Source organism: Vulpes vulpes, chromosome 13, assembly GCF_048418805.1.
Source record: "Vulpes vulpes isolate BD-2025 chromosome 13, VulVul3, whole genome shotgun sequence".
Taxonomy (NCBI): domain Eukaryota; kingdom Metazoa; phylum Chordata; class Mammalia; order Carnivora; family Canidae; genus Vulpes; species Vulpes vulpes.
Window position 1 is genome coordinate 93,800,319 of NC_132792.1, and position 21,382 is coordinate 93,821,700.

Below are 21,382 nucleotides of genomic sequence, written 5' to 3' on the forward strand. Positions count from 1 at the left end.
ACCTTCAGGGCCTTTAGACAGCAGTTGCTTTGTGAGCACTGTTCTGAGAGCATGCCATATGTGAAGGGAGGCCCAACTAATTTTCAAAATGGTCATATCTCAAAATCTATCAGTAGCTGCCAAGCACCAATCACACAAAAGAGATTTACATATTCTTAAAACCACTGGATCATATCAATCCATTCTGTTTAAACTCTTTCTTTGTGTGGAAGTAAAAATATGAAATCCCATTGAAATGTTCACATCCTAAGCAACACTGCCACTTACCAGGTGGTTTCTGCTTCACACATTTCCTTCCTTCTTTTTTTTAAAGATTTATTTATTTGATTTATTTAATTGTATTTATTTGATTGAGGGAGGGAGGGAGAGAGACAGAGACAGAGAGAGAGAGAGAGAGAGAGAGAGAGAGAGAGAGAGAACACGAGCAAGGGGAGGGGCAGAAGGAGAGGGAAAGAATCCTCAAGCAGACTCCCCACTGAGCAAGTTCAACCCTGGTCTTAATCCCACAACCCTAATATCATGAGCTGAGCCAAAATCAAGAGTCAAAGGCGTAACTGACTGAGTCACCCAGATGTCCCTTCACATGTTTATCTCTAAGTTACTAACTTCCCTTACCATTGTCAGGATGGCATGGGTGAGTGGGTGTGCCTTTTATCTGTGGTCTTGCCTAACATCCTCTGCCTTGTCTTCCATTGAATGGCCTTATTTTTGTGTTTCCCTCTAATTATCCTGCAATGTATTGTGATTAACTTATAAGTGATGACAAGCATTCTAGAAGGATACAAGGCTTAAATCTAAATAAATCAGTTATTCCAGAAGGCCTGGAAGCTTTCATCAGATTTCCTTGGCCTTGAGCCCATATTGTCCTTGAACTGAGTGCCCACCCACCCAGTCTTTTGTATTGTTTCAAGTGCTCTGGAGTGAAATCATCCTGAGGGTATGGTCCGTCCATCCAAGAACTACAGCCATCATTCATCAGAACTAGCAGAGGAACAGAAAAGCATGTTATAGTGGTATGGCTTCTGATTGGTCAAGAGTAAAAGCAAGACTTAAGATTATTTGAATCTCGGGATCCCTGGGTGGCACAGCGGTTTGGCGCCTGCCTTTGGCCCAGGGCGTGATCCTGGAGACCCAGGATCGAATCCCACATCAGGCTCCCGGTGCATGGAGCCTGCTTCTCCCTCTGCCTATGTCTCTGCCTCCCTCTCTTTCTCTCTCTGTGACTATCATAAATAAATAAAAAATTTAAAAAAAAAAAAAAAAGATTATTTGAATCTCTTGAAAATAAATCTTTTTGTAGAGTAAAACATAGTGTCCCTTATCCCATCATTATAACAACCTCACTTTTTGTGAACCATGACCAATGGATGGCTTCTGGGAGATAAAATTCATTCAGGAACACCATAAGTTCAATGCAAAGGTTATGTAATAAAATGATTCCTGTTCCCAGAATTGTCTACTTTAAATCAAAGTGTTATTATTCACTCTGACATGACAATGTATGAAAAACTGAATTTTTGTAGGTATCTTTGTTCTAAAAGTTAAAGAATATTTTTGATAGATTAATTATTTTAAAGTAGTCTTCACACCCAGCATGGAGCCCAATGCAGGGCTTGAACTCATGACCCTGAGATCAAGACCTGAGCTGAAATCAGGAGTCAGATGTTTAACCCACTGAGCCACCCAGGCACCTGGATAGATTGATTTTCTAAGATAAGAAAAGTCTCTCCAGTCTGTAAACAGCTATGTAGATCCATTTATTGACCATCAGTTTCCAAGTATATGATAGAAGACTGGGCAATAAGGTTAGAGCACTTTCTATTTTAAAAATTACATACATTTTATTCGAATAATTATGGGTATATTTATTTCTAAAGCCTGTTTTATCTAGACACCAACAAATCATGAATCAAATCCTATTACATCATTTCTTGCCTGTTAAATTTTTTCTCATCCCATTTTGTGTTTAGCAAAAGAAGTACCTATTTTAAAATAAAGTGTATGCATTTCCTAACACCTCTTATTCTTTTTCCCTAAAGCAGTATTAGAAATGTCAGTTCATTTCCTATAATAACTCCTACTAGAAAGCTGTTATGAGCACAGTTAGATATGCTAGACACCTTATAAAACGTGGTAGAAACCACTTTATCCACTTAAGAGGTAGTCTATTTTCTTTCTGCTCTAAAATATAAAAATCTATAAGATCTTTTCACTTTTGAATATCTTTCAAGTTGGTGGGATTTTTTTTTTCTTCTCATTGATTGGCGTTCCATTTATTGAAAATATACACACACGGGTATATATGTGTTCCTCTGTGTCAGAAGTTGATGCTTAAGAGTTATTTGTGAAATCATAAGCTAACTGCATTACTCTTCTAAGTAAGGGACATGGTTTGTCTGTTTGCTTATTGGTCCAGATTTGGTTATAGTGTTAACCTTCTTGAGAGAGACTTTTGAGAGCCTTAAGCCAACTATTACTTGTCATTTATTTTGAAAGTCAATCGTGGGGGCGGGGGGTGCGGAACAACCACCAAGAGTAGCTAATGTCATTATTTTCTTGGAGAAAATGTCTGTTTTCAGAGTTTTGTTGAGATGCTTTTATTAGTCATTCGTAACTGCAACTGTCTTGAATTTTCATGAAGAAAAGAAAGTGTGTTTAAGAGCCTTGAGTCAAAAAAAAAAAAAAAAAAAAAAAGAGCCTTGAGTTACACTGGGTAGTGTAACCCAGTTAGTACACATTGTATGCTTCTTTGGCCTGTGTGTGCCTATTGCATGATAGACACCAAGATCTCCTGTTTTATCCTACTGAGATAAAACTTAAGGCCACATTCTTCTAGAGTGCTTTGTTATGCTTTTTAGTAGCAATTTAGTATATGTACACATACACACACACAGGAAGCCATTTGGAGGCACAAATGCATATAAAATCTGGACCTAGAAACCTTTTCAGAGGTAGAAACTTAAATAAGGAGTTTTAATTTTATCATATGGGTCCCTTTCTACAGACCTGGAGAGGAAATGAACCAGAAGAGTGGACCCCTCGGACATACCAGGATTTAGAAGGTCTGCCTTGTATTGTGATATTAACTGGCAAAGATCCTCTTGGAGAAACCTTTCCCAGGTACGATGTGATAATCAGTCTCGTTTTTCATTAGTTGCCCAGATAAGCTGATATGTCTAAAATTTGGCTGACGCTTAACCATTTCAGTCACCAAGAAGAAGAGAATCGCTTTCCTCACAGATGAAAAACACATACCTTTCCTTGACTCTCTCTTTTGATTCTCCAGAGACTGCCTAGCAATTGGGGACCGGAAGGTAGCCAGAGTGAGAAGTGTTTCTGCATCAAAGCAGGGCCGCCAGACAGGCAGAGAGGAAATCACCTGCCCCAAACCAGGGCTGTTTTATTTTGATGATGTGTCGAAAAGGATGTGGCCAGTGCGAGGTCACAACAGTGAAGGAGTGACAAAGCTGAGGTTTGAGTCAAGGCCACATGTACTCACCTAGAATGTCATTACTTCTGTGTAGGTCTTTGAAGTACTGTGACCTCCGGCTCATCGACTCAAGCTATTTAACTCGCACAGCCTTGGAGCAGGAGGTGGGTCTAGCATGCTGCTATGTCTCTAAAGAGGTCATCCGGGGCCCCGCGGTTGCCCTGGACCTTAGTGGGAAGGAGCAGGAGAGAGCTACCACCAGTGAAAACGATGCTGATGAGCTGCTGATCGACTTGGAGAGGCCACAGAGCAACAGCAGCGCTGTCACTGGAACCTCAGGTCAGTGCTTCCTTTTCTGTCTCTAGGGATGTGAGGCAGGAGTGAGGATGTGGGCAGGCCTGGGGCAGGCAAAGGCACGCACTCACATGCCTCAAGGATGTCAGAGGAACTTTGGGTGACTTGGGGATCCTGCCCAGACCTCAGTTCCCCGGGAGAGATACTTGGAAAACATAGCTGTTGAACAGCCACAAAATACTTCTCTGGGTAAACAATTCCATGAAGAGCTTGGTAATAAGCAAAGTTTAATAAACACATTTTATCACCTCCAGCCTGCACCATTTAGTCTTTTTCACCCTTAATCGCCCATGGATACAATACATCTGATATTTACAGAAACGCCTTCTTTTGCTTCTAGATCCAAAAGCTGTAAGTTTGTGCTCATTGGCTTAGCACCTGGCATGGTATTTACTAGTTTGAGTGAATAAATAAGTGAACAACTTTTATAAGCAGTTAATGGCAAGTGTTGTAGACCGAAGGCTACTTGGGGCCACTGGCTGTGCGGACCCACCAGGCAGCTCGCCAGTCCCTCTCCTAGAGAGTTGCTGTACGGCTTCTGGCAGTGCCTGGCATGAACTACCTTCTGATTATAGTACAGCAAATGCAGCACTGTTTCCATTTCTTTTCTGATTAGGAAAGTAATAAAATTGAACATAGAAAACTTGGAGAATGTAACAAAGGATAGAGAAGAGGTTAAAAATTAAAACCCCCAGGAGTAGCCCAGGTGGCCCAGGGGTTTAGCACCACCTTCGGCCCAGGGCGTGATCCTGGAGACCCAGGATCGAGTCCCGTGTCAGGCTCCCTGCATGGAGCCTGCTTCTTCCTCTGTGTCTCTGCCTCTCTCTCTCTCTCTCTCTCTGTGTTTCTCATGAATAAATAAATTAAATCTTTAAAAAAATTTAAAACCTCCAGGTGTGCCTGTGTGGCCCAGTCAGTTGAGCATCTGCCTTCATCTCAGAGTCCTAGGATGGAGCCCCGAGTCCAAAGTGGTTGGGCTCCCTGCTCAGCAGGGAGTCTGCTTCCCCCTCTTTCTCTGCCCCTTCCCTTTGCTTATGTACTCTTCATGCTCTCTCTTTCTCTCTGTCAAATAAATAAATAAAATCTTAAAAAAAAAAAAAAACCCTAGGGTGCCTAGCTGGCTCAGTCAGTAGAGCCAGCTCCCCTCTTGTCTTCATAATACAAACATGCAGACACACATACAATTTCAGGTCAAAAGCAGCACTAGTGTGTCTGTCCACCCTGGCAGCTGCTGTTGGATGGCTGTGGGAATCAAAGAGGCTGTCGTCTCTGGGGATGATAGGGACTATCTTGATGGGGACCCTCAGCCTGGAAGAACATGAGGAGTGTTCTACTGGGTGTGCTTAGCTGCTGGCCAGGGGTCAAGTGTTCTACCTTCTTTCACCCCATCACTCCAGGCTCCCCAGTTGTTTCTCAGAGACCAGTTCAGAATAAAGGCAAGAGGCGTAAGGGACAGTAAAGAGAAACAGAAGGGAAGGGGAACTATCTCATCTGGAAGTTTCTGGATATTGTTATCAGCGAGGGAGATGCAAGGGGGTGTTTCTCTCCTTCCTGGGGCTTTTTAATCAGAACCCCTCCCTTTCCCTGCCCTTCCAGAGCTGCTCCCTAAGGCTCACAGAGCCTGGGCTTTGCTCTGATTAACTGGCACACAGGTTAACGGCTGGCCTTCTGCTGCTTAGAGTTTCCCTCCCTCCTAGAACAACCTGACCTGCCTGTGCTCCCACCACCGAGCACACATCCCTCAGCCTTGGGCTGCCTCTGAGGGTCCTTGGGGCAGCTCACTGCCCAAAGTATGCAGGCTCTAAAGGTTAGGGCTGTGAGGGGAAAGGCAGGCTCTCATACAGGATGGAAGGGCGCACAAGTCAGATGAGCAAGTGCAGTAACTTGGTAGCAACAACCTGCAGTTACTGACTCTTCCTCTGGGCACTCCTGAGGTTGGGATTTGACCCACATGCCTGGGAGTGAGCATCATTCTGAGCCCAGAGGTGGCCTTCAGTCCTGAACATAGGAGCTTTTAGTTTGTCCATGAACCGAAGAGCGGCTGACCTGTCCGAGAGGAAAACCTATTTGAAAAGATTTGGCCAAATGCACAGGGATCTCTGGACAAAGCAAGACCTCACTGAGCATAGATGATGCCTTACAGCCTCTTTCCCATGGTGACGTTCCCCACTCTGGTTTGGGCACCCGTGGCAGTGGCTACAGCCTGGGGAACCTCTCCACGCCCAGAAGTGTGAGACTCTCGGGCCCCAGGAGGAGGCAGGTGTCCTGGAACAGGACTTGAACGTGGAGCCTGCGTGGGTCAGGGTCCTGGAATAGCTCCGAAGGCAGATCCAAATGAGGGCCGAGGAGAGGTTAATAACCTTACTAGGCACGAAGGCTGGGGTAGGATGTAGGAAAGGACGCGAGGCCGCCCTGAGCACGCTGCGCCCAGGGAAGGCGACGGGAAGCAGGCGAGGGAGCCCGGGAAGGGGCACCCAGCCCCGCTGATGGCTGTGCCCGGCCTCTTTCAGGCTCCATCATGGAGAACGGGGTGAGCTCCTCGAGCACGGCCGACAAGTCCCAGAAGCTGTCCCTGCCGCCCGGCTTCCAGAGCCCGGCCAACAGCGTGGGGCTGGACGAAGGGGTGTGCGCGGGCACAGCGGGCGCCGGGGAGACGCTGAAGCAGGAGTGCGACTCCCTGGGCCCGCCGCTGGCCAGCAGCTCCACCGCCAAGCCGCCGCCGCCGCCGCCGCCGCCGGGCGCCCGCGCGCTGCCGTGGCCGGGACAGGCGCCCCGTGGCTGCCGGGGCCTGCATGCCGCCCTGCCCCCGGTCGTGATCTTGTCCAAGGCGGCCTACAGCCTGCTGGGCGCGCCGCGGGGAGGCAAGCCGCCCGCGTCCTCCTCGCTGCTGCCGCACGCCGACGTGGCCTGGGTGAGCGCCCTGCGGCCGCTGCTGCACAAGGACATGAGCAGCGAGGAGCAGTCCCTCTACTACCGCCAGTGGACCTCGGCCCGGCAGCACCACGCCGACTTCAGCAACCAGCCCGACCCCGCCTCGGGCGCGCGCACCTGCCACCCCCGGCGGCTGCTGCTCACCGGCCCCCCCCAGGTAGGCCGGCCGCCCCCGGGCCCCGAGCCGCGAGCGCCTCCCCCGGGCCTCTCGGGGCAGAGAGACCCCCGAGCCCAGGTGTGAAACCTCGTCTCTCTTCTCCCTCCCTCTCTTCCCCTCCCCCCCAATTAAAAATCCTTCCGACAGGTGGGAAAGACCGGCTCCTATTTACAGTTCCTTAGGATCCTCTTCCGCATGCTCATCAGGCTCCTGGAGGTGGATGTGTATGATGAGGGGGAGATCAACACGGGTGAGTCCTGACCCCGGGCGCGGGCAGGGATGGGAGACGCCGACACCGCCCGGCTTTCCGCGGGGCCGGGCGTGCGGGGCTACCCCGAGGCCAGGGGCGTCACTGTGGCCACTAGTCTCCCGCGGCTGTGGGCCTCCCCTCGCCGTGCCCTCTTCCAAAGCCCTAGTGGCGGCACTGGTTGCTTAGATGGGCGATGGGCGGCGTTCTGCTGAGGCTCCCGGGTGTGTTTGATGCTCGCCGGTTTCCCAGACGGAGCTTCTGTTTTAACCGCGGGCTCTGACCTAGGTCTGTGGGTCACTATCCTGAAATCAGAACCTTGTGCGGACCCGAAACCTAGCGCCACAAGCAAACCCCTTCACGTCCGCAGTAAGACGCAGGAGCCTGTGCTTGACAGGCCTGTGGGCGCTGGCTTTTAGGAGGACCATCTCCCATTCCTCCCCCTGGATCCCCCTTCCAGCCCTTCCCCCCAGCCGTCACCTGTGGGAAGGTCCAGCAGAGCCAGAGAGTGAGCAGGGCCCGGCCTGCACCAGCTCTGTAGCTAAGGGCAGCGTGGCCTCCAAACTGCGGCTTCCCGGCCTGGAGCAGTGGCCGGAGCTGGAGGGGACGGGGTGCGGGCAGCAGAGGTCATCGGGTGGAAGCTCTTCCGAGCCGCTCAGAGAGGAGGAGTCTGGAAAACGGAAAGGCTTTGGCATCTTCTGTCAGACTGGCCCTCGGATCTCCTCCCACTTGCTTGCCCTAAAGAGTTGGACCTACTCTGGGACACGCCCAAGGGACTAGTTGGGTTCAGAGCAAGACTGGGCAAAATCAGCCATATTTAATCATTTTATTATCACTTTCAGCCCCATTTCCACTCCTTGCCAGCTCATATTCATGATCACACACACACACACAATCCCATCTTCCCATTGCCTCTTCTTGTTGGTGTCCCCAACCTGAGCTGCACCAGACACCCAGGCCCACCACACAGGGGACCCAGAGCTCTAAGTTGGCCTTGAAACACTCAGGGCTGCCTGGAGGAGGCTGGGACCAAGAGCTGGGGCAAAGGCAGAGCTGGACAGACTAGAGATGAGGGACCTGTCACCTCACCAACCTTCCCGCAAAGCCCCTGGGCTCAAGAGAATGGCACCTTTAATTTTCTCCTCAGATCCTGCTGCACTGCTCTTGGGCTTTACTCTGTGTGATGAGCTGTGTGAGAACGTGTCACAGGCAAACCTGGCCTGTGTAGTGACAAGTCCTATTACTTTGGCTCTATTCCTTCTACCTGGTTTTAGTGCAGATGAACATGATGGTGCTCTGGAGAGACATGACAGTATTAAAAAAAAAAAAAAAAAAAAAACTAGGGCAGCCCTGGTGGCGCAGCGGTTTGGCGCCGCGTGCAGCCTGGGGTGTGATCCTGGAGACCTGGGATCGAGTCCCACATCGGGCTCCCTGCATGGAAGCCCCTCTCCCTGTGTCTCTGCCTCTCTGTGTCTATGAATAAATAAATAAAATCTTAAAAAAAAACTAGAATAAGCTTTGGGTTTTATTTTTTAAAGATTTTATTTAAGAGAGTGTGAGCACCAGCAGCAGGGGCTGGGGGGACAGACGGAGAAGACAACTCCTCATTGAGCAGGGAGCCTGGGACCATGACCTGAGCTGAAGGCAGATGCTCAACCACTGAGCCACCCAGGTGCCCCAAGCTTTGGGTATTTTTTTTAATTTTTTTTTTTTTTTATTCATGAGAGACCTAGAGAGGGAGGCAGAGCCATAGGCAAAGGAGAGGCAGGCTTCCCGCAGGGAGCCTGATGTGAGACTTGATCCCCGGACCCTGGGATCATGACCTGAGCCAAAAACTCAACCACTGAGCCACCCAGGTGCCCCAGATTTTTATATTTTTAAAAAGAGTTTTATAGTAGCTGTACTTGTAATCTTTAGGCTTCTTTTTTTTTTTTTTTTTAAGCTTTTCTTTTTCTCCCTTGGAAAGTTGTCTTAAGCTTTTGGATCTTATGAATTTTATCAATATCAATAAATATTCTCTATTGGACACCCACCATGAGCCTGCCACTAAGCACTTTCAACGGAATCCTTACAATAACCCAGGGTCCCTGGAAGCTGATGGCAGTGCCTGCAGGTGTGAAGTAGTGAGGGGCAGCCTGGATTCAGACCTAGGGCTACTGCAAATTGGAGCCACTTAAGCAGCTTTAAATGATAGGTGTCTGGGTACTAAAGGAGATTGTGGGGGTGGTGGCCTAAGCACAGGGATTTTTTTTTTTTACAAGCTCCTAGGTGATTCTTATGCAGCAGACACTGGGAATCTTGCTCAATGCATCCCTAAAATCTCTTAGGCTGTCAGTATCGTAAAACCCTGCAGCTAAAACTGTTAAGAATTTAGGTCACCCAAAACTAAATAAGCTTTTAAGGTGATTTGGGCAGCTGGGAGACTAGTTGATCCCATAGGTCGGGAGGTGGGGTGTGTCGACCAGATGTGTAGAGGTTAACGTTGGGGCCAGGGAATCCCTCCCAGCATGGGCCTGCAGGGATAATTCTGGGGGCCCCTCTGCCCTGGGACATGGGAGATCATTTTTCAGAAATGCCTTTGTCCACCCATCTGGGATTCATGTTTCATAAAACCTCTCGCGCTGACACCTGGGAGGGAGGCTGGGAGGCCAGCCAGTGTACCTGCTCTGCGCACTTTCTTCTTGCCCCAGATCACAGCGAAAGCAGTGAAGTCAGCCAGTCAGAGGGGGAGCCCTGGCCGGACATCGAGAGCTTCAGTAAAATGCCCTTTGACGTCAGTGTACACGATCCCAAGTACAGTTTGATGAGCCTGGTGTATACAGAGAAGCTGGCAGGGGTCAAACAAGGTCAGTGCAAGCAGAGCGAGGTGGGCCTCTCTGAAGGTCGAGGTCGAGGGGCAGCTACATCGAGGCAGGAAGCGTGGGGCAGTTTCATGGTGAGAGAGTTTAAAGGATGCTCCTCTCTACTTTTCTCTTCTCACACATGTATTTATCACCTGTTACTTTTCATACCTGACTTTCAGGGCATAAATTTACAGAATCCATGGAAGAGCCTTTCGGGGAGTCGGGGACTTTCTGGAGTAGGGGCTCCATGCATAACATGGCAAGGTTTTTTTTGCCCCTTTATACGCAGAAGCAATAAAGGATTCCAAAGCCGAGGAGCCCAGGAAACGAGGAACCGTGTCCATGATGCTGACCAAGTATGCGGCCTACAACACTTTCCACCACTGCGAGCAGTGCCACCAGTACATGGACTTCACCTCTGCTGCCCAGGTGTGGCCCCCTTGTCCTTGCCTGTTACCTAACGTGGATTTTCTTGTAAGATGTGAAAAATTAGGCTTCCGATTTCAGGCCCTAGATAGAGGCGACCTGATTTATGAGACGGAGCCAGTCACTGGTGAGCAAAATGTGTGAAGCAATTAATTAAAATGACTTCTTAGCTTATTCGGATTGTGGGCAGGGGGAGGAGAAGGAAGAGAAAGAACCTTGAGTTTTTGTTTCTGAAGTCACTTCATCAAAATGGTTACATGTGTCATGTTTAGGTTAGCCATTGTGATCCTGAAAAAAAACTAGATATTATGGTATATTTGGTGAAAGGATCTCCCCCCACCACCACCACTGCCTTTGTGTTGTTGACAAAAATGGTGCCCCTTGTCTAACAAATCCATAGGGTGTGTGCCCTTTGAACCGTGAACAGGTCTGCTGATTTGCCAGGACTGAGTCCTCTTCTTACTCCAGTGCGGAGTGGTTTCGATCCATAGGCATAAAGAGGAGTCAAGAGTCAATATTGATCTTTAATTTAGAGAGATGTGAGAGGTAGGAACACAGAAGGTGAGCCAATACCCCAGTCTTTGGTTTCTTTCTGGCCAGAGCATCTGTAAACACAAAAGGTGAGGAAGGGAGCAGATGACAGGAATCCAGAGCCTACGTGGGGGATAAGTTCTATATAGCTGTCTCCCACGTTAGCTTCTTGATTTTTATGACTTGATTCTGAACAACTAGAACAACTCTTCCTTCCTGTAGGACATGCTGATTGGACTTCCCCCAACCCCAAACTTGCTTTCTGCTCTGGAGGACCAGGTCCCACAAGGTGCTAGAAGGGATATACTGAAAAACTGGATTGGTCATCCTGCTCTTCTAATACAAGTTACTTTTCTTTGTCCCATTTGTTTTCTTGATGTTCCGAAAATTTTGGGTGGGCTAGTTTATAATCCACTCACAATGCTTTACAAAATATAAGAAGATATTATATATTGGTCTATATATTTATAGACCAAGTTCCTGGTCTATAAATCATAAGATTTTAGAAAACATAAAAAATCCTGTTTATATAGTTTCTGTGATTGTAATCATAGAATGTAATATAAGTAATCTCACACTTGTGCACAAGCAGAATGAACTAGAATTTAAGGGAAGAATAACAATACTATTTTCCTATGAAATGTAATATTTAGGTTAAAACTATTGGGAAATCTACCTGAATTCTAGCTGCTGCTGAAAATTGATGCTATCCTTTCAATAAAGCCAAATACTATCTGTACTATAAAGCACATAAAGACTTTTATATAATTATTCACTGAGCTGGGTTACTGAGAGAGCATGTGAACTCCATTATTTTTTTAAAGATGTACTTATTTTCGGGGGGGGGGGGGGTGCAGAGGGAGTGGAAGGCACAGAATCCCAAGCAGGCTCCATGCTGAACACAGAGCCCTAATGGGGCTCCATCCCACAACTCTGAGATTATGACCTGAAACAAACAAAACACTTAACCAACTGAGCCACCCAGCACCCCGAGCATGTGAACTTCATTGCAAAAAGAATTTACTTTTTTTTTTTCAAGCTCTACACCCAACTTGGGGCTTGAACTCGTGGCTCCAAAAATCAAGTCATGCTCTACTGACTGAGCCAGCCAGGTACCCCAACTTTCTGGCAGTTTTAAAAATAAGTTAGATTTGTATTTGGTTTCAATAAGTTAAATGGTCTTTTCCTGGAAAAGTTCTAGGCTAAGTGGCTGTTCAAACTTCTTCAGCTTCTACTATAACCAGGAAAGGTGGGGCCACAGAGGCATTTTAGCGATGTTGGCCGTAATATTTTACTTAGAAAAATGATATTCACTTAGCCTGATCCATTTAGATGGAAGTAATTTCCCCCCTATAACTGGGCACCTTTGAAAATGTTCAGAGAGCAGGACATCTCATAGGGATATTCAACCTCTGCGTAAGATTGAGCAGTAGTAGTTCTAAGAACATGAGGAACCCAAAGACAGTGCCAAGCAACAGAAACTTCTCTACCCGCAGAGAGGCTATGTAGGGGCAAGATGCTTGGCTCTCAGGTCAGTGGTGGCTACTAAAGGATGAAGTGTTTGCCTTTCCAACTCTTGACGTTATAGGCACAGCCTGGTCTGGTGGCATGTGCATGTTCAGGTTAGTTTGCCTACCTCAAAAACAACCTTAACAGGTGGTCTAGAAGTTTGCTTACATCTCCTTCCTTTCTTCTTTACAAATACAGATGTCTGACTCCACCCTTCATGCATTCACATTCTCTTCCTCTATGCTGGGAGAGGAGGTGCAGCTCTATTTCATCATTCCCAAATCCAAAGAGAGTCATTTTGTCTTCAGCAAGCAGGGCAAACACCTGGAGAGCATGCGGCTGCCGCTGGTTTCAGACAAGGTGGGTGACAGTGTCTGGGTGCTAATGCTGCTTTCAGACTGATGGGCCCAAGGTACTAGATCAGGTTCTCTAAACTTCTCAAATCTAACGGTTTTAATTTCCCGTTTTGGTCTCTGGTTCTTTTTTTTTTTTTTTCCTTTTCTTTTTCCCTTTCAGCAGAATTTGAATGCAGTCAAGAGCCCTATTTTCACTCCTTCCAGTGGTCGCCATGAGCATGGACTCCTAAACCTTTTTCACGCCATGGAGGGCATCAGCCACCTGCATCTTCTGGTGGTCAAAGAATATGAGATGCCACTGTACCGCAAGTACTGGCCCAACCACATCATGCTGGTGCTTCCTGGCATGTTCAATAACGCAGGCGTGGGTAAGGGGCCCCTGGGACGCAGGGAGGGGTGGAGAGAGATAGTGAACTCCATTTCCCAGACATGAAACTGTCAAAGGTTCTCCTGCCTCTGAAGTCTTGTCCTCCTGACCAAAGGACTTTTGGTGGTTCTTTAAATTTGAGTTTTCCTTTTCCTTATCTGCAGTTTTTCAGAATTGCTAACTTCTGAGGGCTAGTGACTGAAAAAGTCCTTGGTGTAGAGTGCCCGGGCAGGGTTTCGGGTTCCTCCCAGTGTTCCGGGGCTGCACCCACCACAGCAGGAATGGAACAGTGAGGAGGAAGGGAGCCAGCGGTTCACTGTGGTCGGGAGGGAACTGGAGGTGTGCCCAAGGCCCTGCTAATCATTTTAAAGGCACACGTCAAGTTCCAAGGGGGTTGGTTCTGTACAACCAGAAATTGGAAGCATCATTACGGCCTATGGCGGTCTTCTTAAAAGCGCCTGGAAGAAGTCTTTCCTGCCTTTCTCCATGGAGATTAAGAGCAATGGGCCCTTGAGTCAGGAAAGGGGCACATGGTTATCTGAGCACGTGACAGAGCTGTGGGAGGCAGGGAACCTCCAGTTGGATTCAGAGGTGTGTCTGGGCACTTCCTGCATGCATGGTGGCTCTTCCCCATCTGCTCCTGTGGGTGTCTGACCCCGTGCAGTCCCGGAAGCGCTGAAGATAAAAGCTGCTAATTGACACATTAGAGGGAAATAGGAACATCCAGCCCAGAACCAGAGCAAATGCAGATGAGACCTAAGTAGTTTCTCTCAATCTACACTCCTCCTCTCCAGGGCCTCCCCTTTCCTCCCCACCCCCTACTCTGTCTATCCCTCTGCTGATCTGTCCATCTCTCTCCCTTCCTTCCGTTTAAAGTGTCTTCTCTTCTTGTTCTCCCTTCCCTTTCTTTTCATGTCCTTAAACTTTAGCCTTAATAAGGGATAAAAATTCATTCAAAAACTGGTTTTGAATACAGTTTTCCATGTTTATCACTTTATGTCAAGTGAATTAAAGTTTTTACATATTTCTGGTTCTCTGTCCTCTCCAAAACCACATATCCCCAAACTAACTCAAGTATTTTTCCATGTGAATGATCCTCAAATTACCCCCTTCTGTGCCTTACCGATCCTGAGGTGAATTTCCTCATCACAGATCTGACTAGATTTGCTGCCAGTTTTGTCATTTTGTAATAATTTGAGGAGAAACTAACATATATGAAAATGAAATACATGCAAATTATTTATTTGTAAAAAAACGGAACATCAAATTTACCATCTTAGCCATTTTTAAGTGTACAGTTCAGTAGCATTCAACATATTCACATTGTTTTGCAACTAATCTCCAGAACTCTCTTCATTTTGCAAAACTGAAACTCCACATCATTGAAGATTAACCCCTTCTATCCCCCTTTGGCTGGCAAAGACCGTTCTTTCTGTCTTTCTGAATTTGACTACTTGAGGTACCTTGTGTGAGCTTGATCATACAGTATTTGTCCTTTTGTGCCTGGCTTATTTCACTAAGCAAAATGTTCTTAAGGTTCATCTACGTCATGCATGGTCAGAATTTCCTTCCTAATTTTAAGGCTGAGTAATATTACACATTTTCTTTATCCATTCATCCACTGATGGGACACTTGTGAATAATGCTGCTATGAACATAGATGTGCAAGTATCTCCTCAAGAACCCAGATTTCAATTCTTTTGAGTATATACTCAGAAGTGGAATTGCTGAATCATTTGGTAATTCTGTTTTTATTTTTTTGAGGAACTGACATACTGTTTTCCATAATGGCTGTATCATTTTACATTCCTACCAACAACGCAAAATGTTTTTTCACATCCTTAGCAATAAACATTTTCTGATTTTTGTCTTGAGTTTGGGGAAAATTTTTTGTTTGCTTATTTTTTGATAGTAGCCATCCTAATGCACAGGAGATGCTATCTTCCTGTGATGTGATTTGCATTTCCCTAATGATTAGTGATGTTGAGCATTTTGTCATATGCTTCTTGGCCATTTGTAGATTTACATTAGACAGTCTATTCAGTCCTTTCCCTGTTTAGTTTTGTTGTTGACTTATGGAAGTTCTTTATATGTTCTCGATCTTATACTTCTAATGATTTGAAAATGTTTTCTCTCATCCTTTGCTCAGAAATTTGAGATTTTGATGCAGTCCAGTTTTTTTCTTGTTGGCTGTGCTCTTGGTGTCCTAACACATCTTTGCTACATACAACAGCAAGTTTTTTGTCTGTTTTCTTCTAAGTTTTATGGTTTTAGCTCTTGCATTTAGATCTTTGATCCATTTTAGTTTTAGGTAGTGTAAGGTAAAGATCCAGCCTCATTCTTTTGCATGTGAATATCCAGGTTTTCTAATACCATCTGTTGAAGAAACTGTCAAAAATCATTTGACCATACAGGCCCTTAGGGCTGGGCCAAAACCACAAGGGCATACTGATGGGCTCTGTACTCTTATCCCACTGTATAAGTTTTGATAACTGTCATTTTATGGTAGGTTTTGAAATCAGCCAGCTGTGAGACCTCCCAACTTTGTTCTTTTTCAAGGTTGCTTTGGCTATTGAGGGTCCCTTAAGATTCCATATGAATTTAAGGATGGATTTTTTAAAAAATTTCTGCACACATGCGTATCATTAAGATCTTGGGGACTGCATTAAATCTGCAGATTACTTTGGGTAATATTGACATCTCAACAATATTGCATCTTCCAATCTATGAATATGGACGTCTTTCCATTTACTTGTATCATCTTTATTTTCTTTCAGCAATGTTTTGTACTTTTTCACGTACAGGTCTTTCATGTATATGATTAAACGTTTATTCCTAAGCATTTTATTCTTTTTGATGCAACTGTAAATGGAATGGTTTTAATTTTTCCTTTTAGATTATTGTTAGTGTATAGAGACACAACTGATTTTTTTTAGTTTTGTATATGCAACTTTGGCAAATTCACTTTTATTATTTCTAACAGTTTGTGTGTGATCTTTATGGCTTTCTACATACATATAAAGACATGCTGCCTACAGATAATTTTACTTCTTCCTTTCCAACCTGAGTGCCTTATTTCTTTTTCTTGCATAATCACTCTGGCTAAGTTTTCCAGTACTGTGTTAAACAGAAATGGTAATGGTAGGCATCCTTGTCTTGTTCTTAGCTTAGAGGAAAAGCTTTCAGTCTTTACCATTACGGTGTTAGTTGTAGGCCTCTCATATTTTGAGAATACAAAGTATTATACACATACTCTTGGAAGGTAGATTTCCCTAAATCCCTAATAGTACCCCTGATCTGCTCAAACTGCTTTTCTGGTTCCTCCATAGATTTAATAATTTTATCCTCTTCATTTCATTACGTACATTTTGTTTCATTTTTGGATGGCCCACTTGTAAAATTTGTTTGTGATAACGATTATCTGTTTTTTTTTTTAAATCCTGATTCTAGTGTAGTTAACATATGGTATTATATTTATCTTAGGTGTACAATATAGTGATTCAACAATTCCATATATTACTCAGTGCTCATCAAGATAAGTGCATTCTTAATTCCCTTCACCTATTTCACCCAATCTCCACCTCCCTTTCTCTGTAACCATCTGTTTGTTCTCTTTAGTTAAGTCTGTTTTTTGGTTTGTCTTTTTTTTCTTCTTCATTCATTCATTTTGTTTCTTAAATTCTACCTACAAGTATGGTGTTTGTCTTTCTCTGACTGACTTATTGGACTTAGGCTACTTCCATAATTTGACTATTATAAATAACGCTAAGTGTCCATCAATAGATGAAAATTATACACACACACACACACACACACACACACACACGACAGAATATGGTTCAGTCATAAAAAGAATGAAATCTTGCCATTTGCAACAACATGAATGGATCTGATGATCATCATCTTAATAATCTCTAAAACCTTGTACTTACCACATATTAGGCACTGTCCTGAGCACCACACAACAATCCTGTGAAGTGGACATTATCATGTCTTCTTACAACTGGAGAAGCCAAGGCATAGGGGAGTTTACTTTTTCATTGTCACACAGCTAGAAAGTGGTAGAATCAGGATTTAAATGTAGGCAGCTTGGCTCTGGTCTTTTACTATACCATACTGCCTGTTGCAAAAAAGCCATCCAGGAAAAGGATGCCGGTTTCCAGAATCTTCCTCAAAGAAGACATTGCTGTCAATCTCCTAAAAGTATCTTAAAGCAGGGGGTACATTAGTATAAGCAGCACGCCCACGTACTGCCACCCTGGCTACTTCCTACAGCAGGACAGGCAAGTGGCTGCTTCGAAGACTGAGAACATGTCTTATCATGACTGCAAAAGGAACTAAGCAGTAATAAGTGTTTCCTTGATGTGGTATCCTTTGTCCCATCAGAGAAACTGGATTCTTTCAGTACCCCTCAAAGTGTAGTTCATGAATCATCTGCATCATCAAAGACTGCTCAGGTTTGTGGCCCTTCATCAGACCCATCATGGGTTCCAGGAATCAGCATTTTAAACAGACTGCTTCAGTGGTTCTCATTTTTACTCGTTTGAGAAACACTGCTCTGAACAACTGGTTGTCCCTCCCACCCTGCATGGTCATGTGAACAGGCATGCCTGTGTAAAGAATGTGAGCAGCTGTCTGGGGGCTTTGGGTCAAGCCAGAGTGAAGACTGTACAGCTGTGGTTATGCTGCCTTCCAGGTGCTGCCAGGTTTCTCATTAAGGAGCTGTCCTATCACAATCTGGAACTGGAGAGGAACCGCCTGGAAGAACTGGGAGTTAAGCGCCAGTGTGTCTGGCCTTTCATTGTTGTGATGGACGACTCCTGTGTTCTGTGGAACATTCACAGTGTTCAAGATCAGAGCAGGTAGTGGGACTTGCCAACCAGTTCTAGGGGAGTATGACCAATGCTCTAAGGGAGATCTTTTCCGTGGCTACAGTTATGCATGGAAGTAAATGAGAGAGGAATAACTTTCCAGAGCAAAACAATTATCCAGGAGACTACCTTCACTAGCACCTTTTTTAAAATTTAGATATTCAGTGTGCCATTAATTCCTGGACTATTTCTGCATCGTGGCTTAGGCTTGCTATAAAGTCTGTTGTAAGGCACTAGAAAGTCCACTGGCTTCTGAATCAGACCTGCTTTTTTACCCCAGCTCTGCTTTGTAACTACCTGGATGAAAAGGGAAATTTATTTCATCTCTGCCTCAGTTCTGTCACCTTTAAGATTAGGGTTGGACCAACATCAGTGGTTCTCCTTTCTGGGGCAGTGAACAGGGTCTGAGGACCAGGGGATGCTAAACCTGAGAAGTCTTATGCAATACATGGCCCCAAAATACTAGTAGCGCCCCTACTGACACACTTCCAGCTCACGCACTGTGTCTGTTTCCACTTGTGGATATGAAGCCAGTGATGTTTTCAAATAGGCCTTTATTATGCCATAATCACCACAGTGGGAGGTATATCCATGTGTTTTCAACCTCTGGCTCCCTCTTTGGGAACGCCCTGTTCGTTATTCATTTTGAGATGGGCAGGCTTTCTCTGCCTGAATGTGATAAGCCCCATCTCTGGTGATGCAGTTCCTGCATCCTGAAGGGCAGCTTGCTGAAGTAGCAGTGATAGGCAGCATGAAAACTAGGCTTGACATTATTTTCTATTCCAGGCTAATATAAAGTAAACCAGCTAAATCCGTCCTTTACAGATACTGAAACTGTATAGTAGCATTAGCCCTTCATAAAAGACCCTCTCTTCAGTAATACTGACCTCTTATTTAAACTAACTTGATATTTCATAGCCAGCCCATGGAAGCAGGAGTTTCCAGTAAGAATGTGTCCTTGAAGAGTGTCTTGCAGCATATTGAAGCAACACCAAAAATCATCCACTATGCAATCCTGGGCATACAGAAATGGAGCAGCAAGCTGACTTCTCAGAGCCTAAAAGCCCCATTTTCTAGGTGCCATGTGCATGACTTTATTCTCCTTAACATAGACCTGACTCAGAATGTGCAGTATGACTTTAACAGGTAAGTCAGGCCTCCTGGAGGGAAGTAAGCCTGCCATCTACTGATTGCTTCTGCCCTAACCCCTATAATGTGTCTATTCTCTGATTCTGGTCTTTGAAAAACGATCTCTTTTTTTATGGAAAAGGAGGGAGAGTGGGTATCACAAGCCCCAAAGTGCCCCCTTTATAATTCCTTAAACGGACCCAGACCCTTAAAATAATAGAAATTACAACACAACATACTTAGAAAACATATTTTAGCTATCCCATCATTCAACAAGAACTAAAACCCGGACAAAAACTATTACGTCGACACAAACAGCATGTGGACCCATATGCCACTGAAGGTGAACTCTTTCATCCTCAGAATTCAGAAGTTAACCCCTTTCCCTGAATGTTAGTAAATTCCAGAGATCTAGATCCTTTAGGGCGAAGCCAGCAGGTAGGAATGAGCAGGCTAGCCCTGGTCTTGCCTCCTGAATAAATAAAATCCCCATCCTAGAAAATCCGAGATGGCCAAGCAATTAATGTCAGGACCATAAAGTCTGTCTTATTGTCAACCCCTAACCCTGTAGTCATCAGAATATCCTGTAGCTATTTCACGTCTTTTAAATTTGGCAGATGTTTCATCCTGTTTGCAGCCAGGATTTTAACACTGGGAGCACCTCTGCATTCCGGTCCCACAAGTATATAGACTATGCAGTCCTGTTTCAGTTCAGGAACACCTAAGGCCCCTTGGAATATCTGCAGCCAAAGCCATCTCACTTTCTCCTTCTTTTAAGGACTGTAATGCCCAACTCAGGAGATTCACAGGCCAGTGTTAAGAGGGCCAGCTCTGGGAGAAGGAAAGGTTGATTCTATGTGAGTCTGTCTCCTAACAGCTGTTGTGTGTATGGTAGTCAGAGACCTATCCTTGTGATTATGATTTAGGTATTTCTGTGAAGATGTTGACTTTAACCTGAGAACAAACAGTAGTGGGCTGCTCATCTGCCGCTTTAATAACTTCAGTCTCATGAAGAAACATGTTCAGGTTGGAGGGCAAAGGGACTTTATCATTAAACCAAAGATCATGGTAAGTTTGCAAGCTTGATTCTACTGTTGAGAGGAAGACAATTTCTTACTAATACCCGTTATCTGTTATTAGGCATTAAGCACTTATCACTTGACTGGAAAGGGAAGTAACACAAGGGAGTCAGTTCTTAATGCCAAGTTTGCAGTCTCATTCCCCTAAGGATTCATCCAGAGCAAAACTTAAGATTTGAAAAGTCAACAGATCTACCTTTCTTTAGAGGCTTACCAATTCCATCATATCTTAACATTTTCACATCCTGTAATACATGAGAAATTAAGATGCTTGTCTGGTCCTTTGCTAGATTTTTTTTTTCTTTTTAAAGAAAGTAATACTAATCAATACCTGTTAAGAGATTTACTGGTATCTAATCATTTATAACATGTGAATTCCCAGTGGAGCTTAGAAACCTCTCTTTGAAAAAAAAAAAAAAAAGAAACCTCTCTTTGCTTTTGTTTTTTGGATCTGATGGGATGGGATGTAAGCCGTCTGTATTCAGCAGCACTGTGAAAGGTTTCCTGACGGTCCTCACAATGTCACTAAATGCAGTAACTTTCAAAGAAGCCTACATTTCATTTTCTCCTGCCCTTGTCATGTGTTAGGTTAGACCCCACCTATTCCTAAGGTAAAAAACTTGAGAACCTAAAAATGACAGACTGACATTTGAGTCTTGCCCCTGTCACTGTGCTGCTGCTATTATTTGGGAACAGTTAGTATGCAGTGAGGTTCTTCCTTGCCCGTTTCACCCAGTGACAGACATGATTCCCATGATAATCTCGGCTTTGATTTCAGGTGTCTGAGAGTTTAGCACCCATCTTGCCCCTTCAGTATGTCTGTGCTCCCGACAGTGAACACACACTGCTGGCAGCCCCTGCACAGTTTCTCCTGGAGAAATTCCTTCAGCACGCATCCTACAAACTCTTCCCCAAAGCCATCCATAACTTCAAGAGTCCTGTGTTGGCCATTGACTGCTACCTTAACATTGGACCAGAGGTAAAGGGAAGAGGGCTAGTACTGGGCTTTTTTCTTACCCACTTCCAATCATTTCTTTCCCATTTTAGCTCCCATTTGAAAGCTTAAATGGAGACAAGAAAAAGGGCCTGTGACATACTGCAAAGGCTCACACAAGATGTGATGGCAACTGTCCCTCCCCACACCTACTTCAGC

At 45.1% G+C, this 21,382-nt stretch overlaps 1 protein-coding gene across 7 annotated transcripts in view; it reads left to right on the forward strand.

Moving 5' to 3' along the window:
- GREB1L (GREB1 like retinoic acid receptor coactivator) overlaps positions 1 to 21,382 on the forward strand; it is a 257,957-nt gene that overhangs the window by 230,047 nt on the left and 6,528 nt on the right. For 3 of the 7 annotated variants that reach the window (XM_072735060.1, XM_072735064.1, XM_072735062.1), the window contains 12 exons: positions 3,005 to 3,120; positions 3,525 to 3,769; positions 6,295 to 6,872; positions 7,020 to 7,122; positions 9,810 to 9,965; positions 10,252 to 10,391; positions 12,627 to 12,788; positions 12,945 to 13,152; positions 17,848 to 18,013; positions 18,941 to 19,168; positions 20,077 to 20,218; positions 21,008 to 21,208. In XM_072735060.1, coding sequence (XP_072591161.1) covers positions 3,005 to 3,120; positions 3,525 to 3,769; positions 6,295 to 6,872; positions 7,020 to 7,122; positions 9,810 to 9,965; positions 10,252 to 10,391; positions 12,627 to 12,788; positions 12,945 to 13,152; positions 17,848 to 18,013; positions 18,941 to 19,168; positions 20,077 to 20,218; positions 21,008 to 21,208 — 2,445 coding nt within the window. Of the gene's footprint in view, positions 1 to 3,004; positions 3,121 to 3,524; positions 3,770 to 6,294; positions 6,873 to 7,019; positions 7,123 to 9,809; positions 9,966 to 10,251; positions 10,392 to 12,626; positions 12,789 to 12,944; positions 13,324 to 17,847; positions 18,014 to 18,940; positions 19,169 to 20,076; positions 20,219 to 21,007; positions 21,209 to 21,382 lie in introns of those variants that run through there. The other 4 variants (XM_072735063.1, XM_072735065.1, XM_072735066.1 and 1 more) reach the window with 4 other exon arrangements.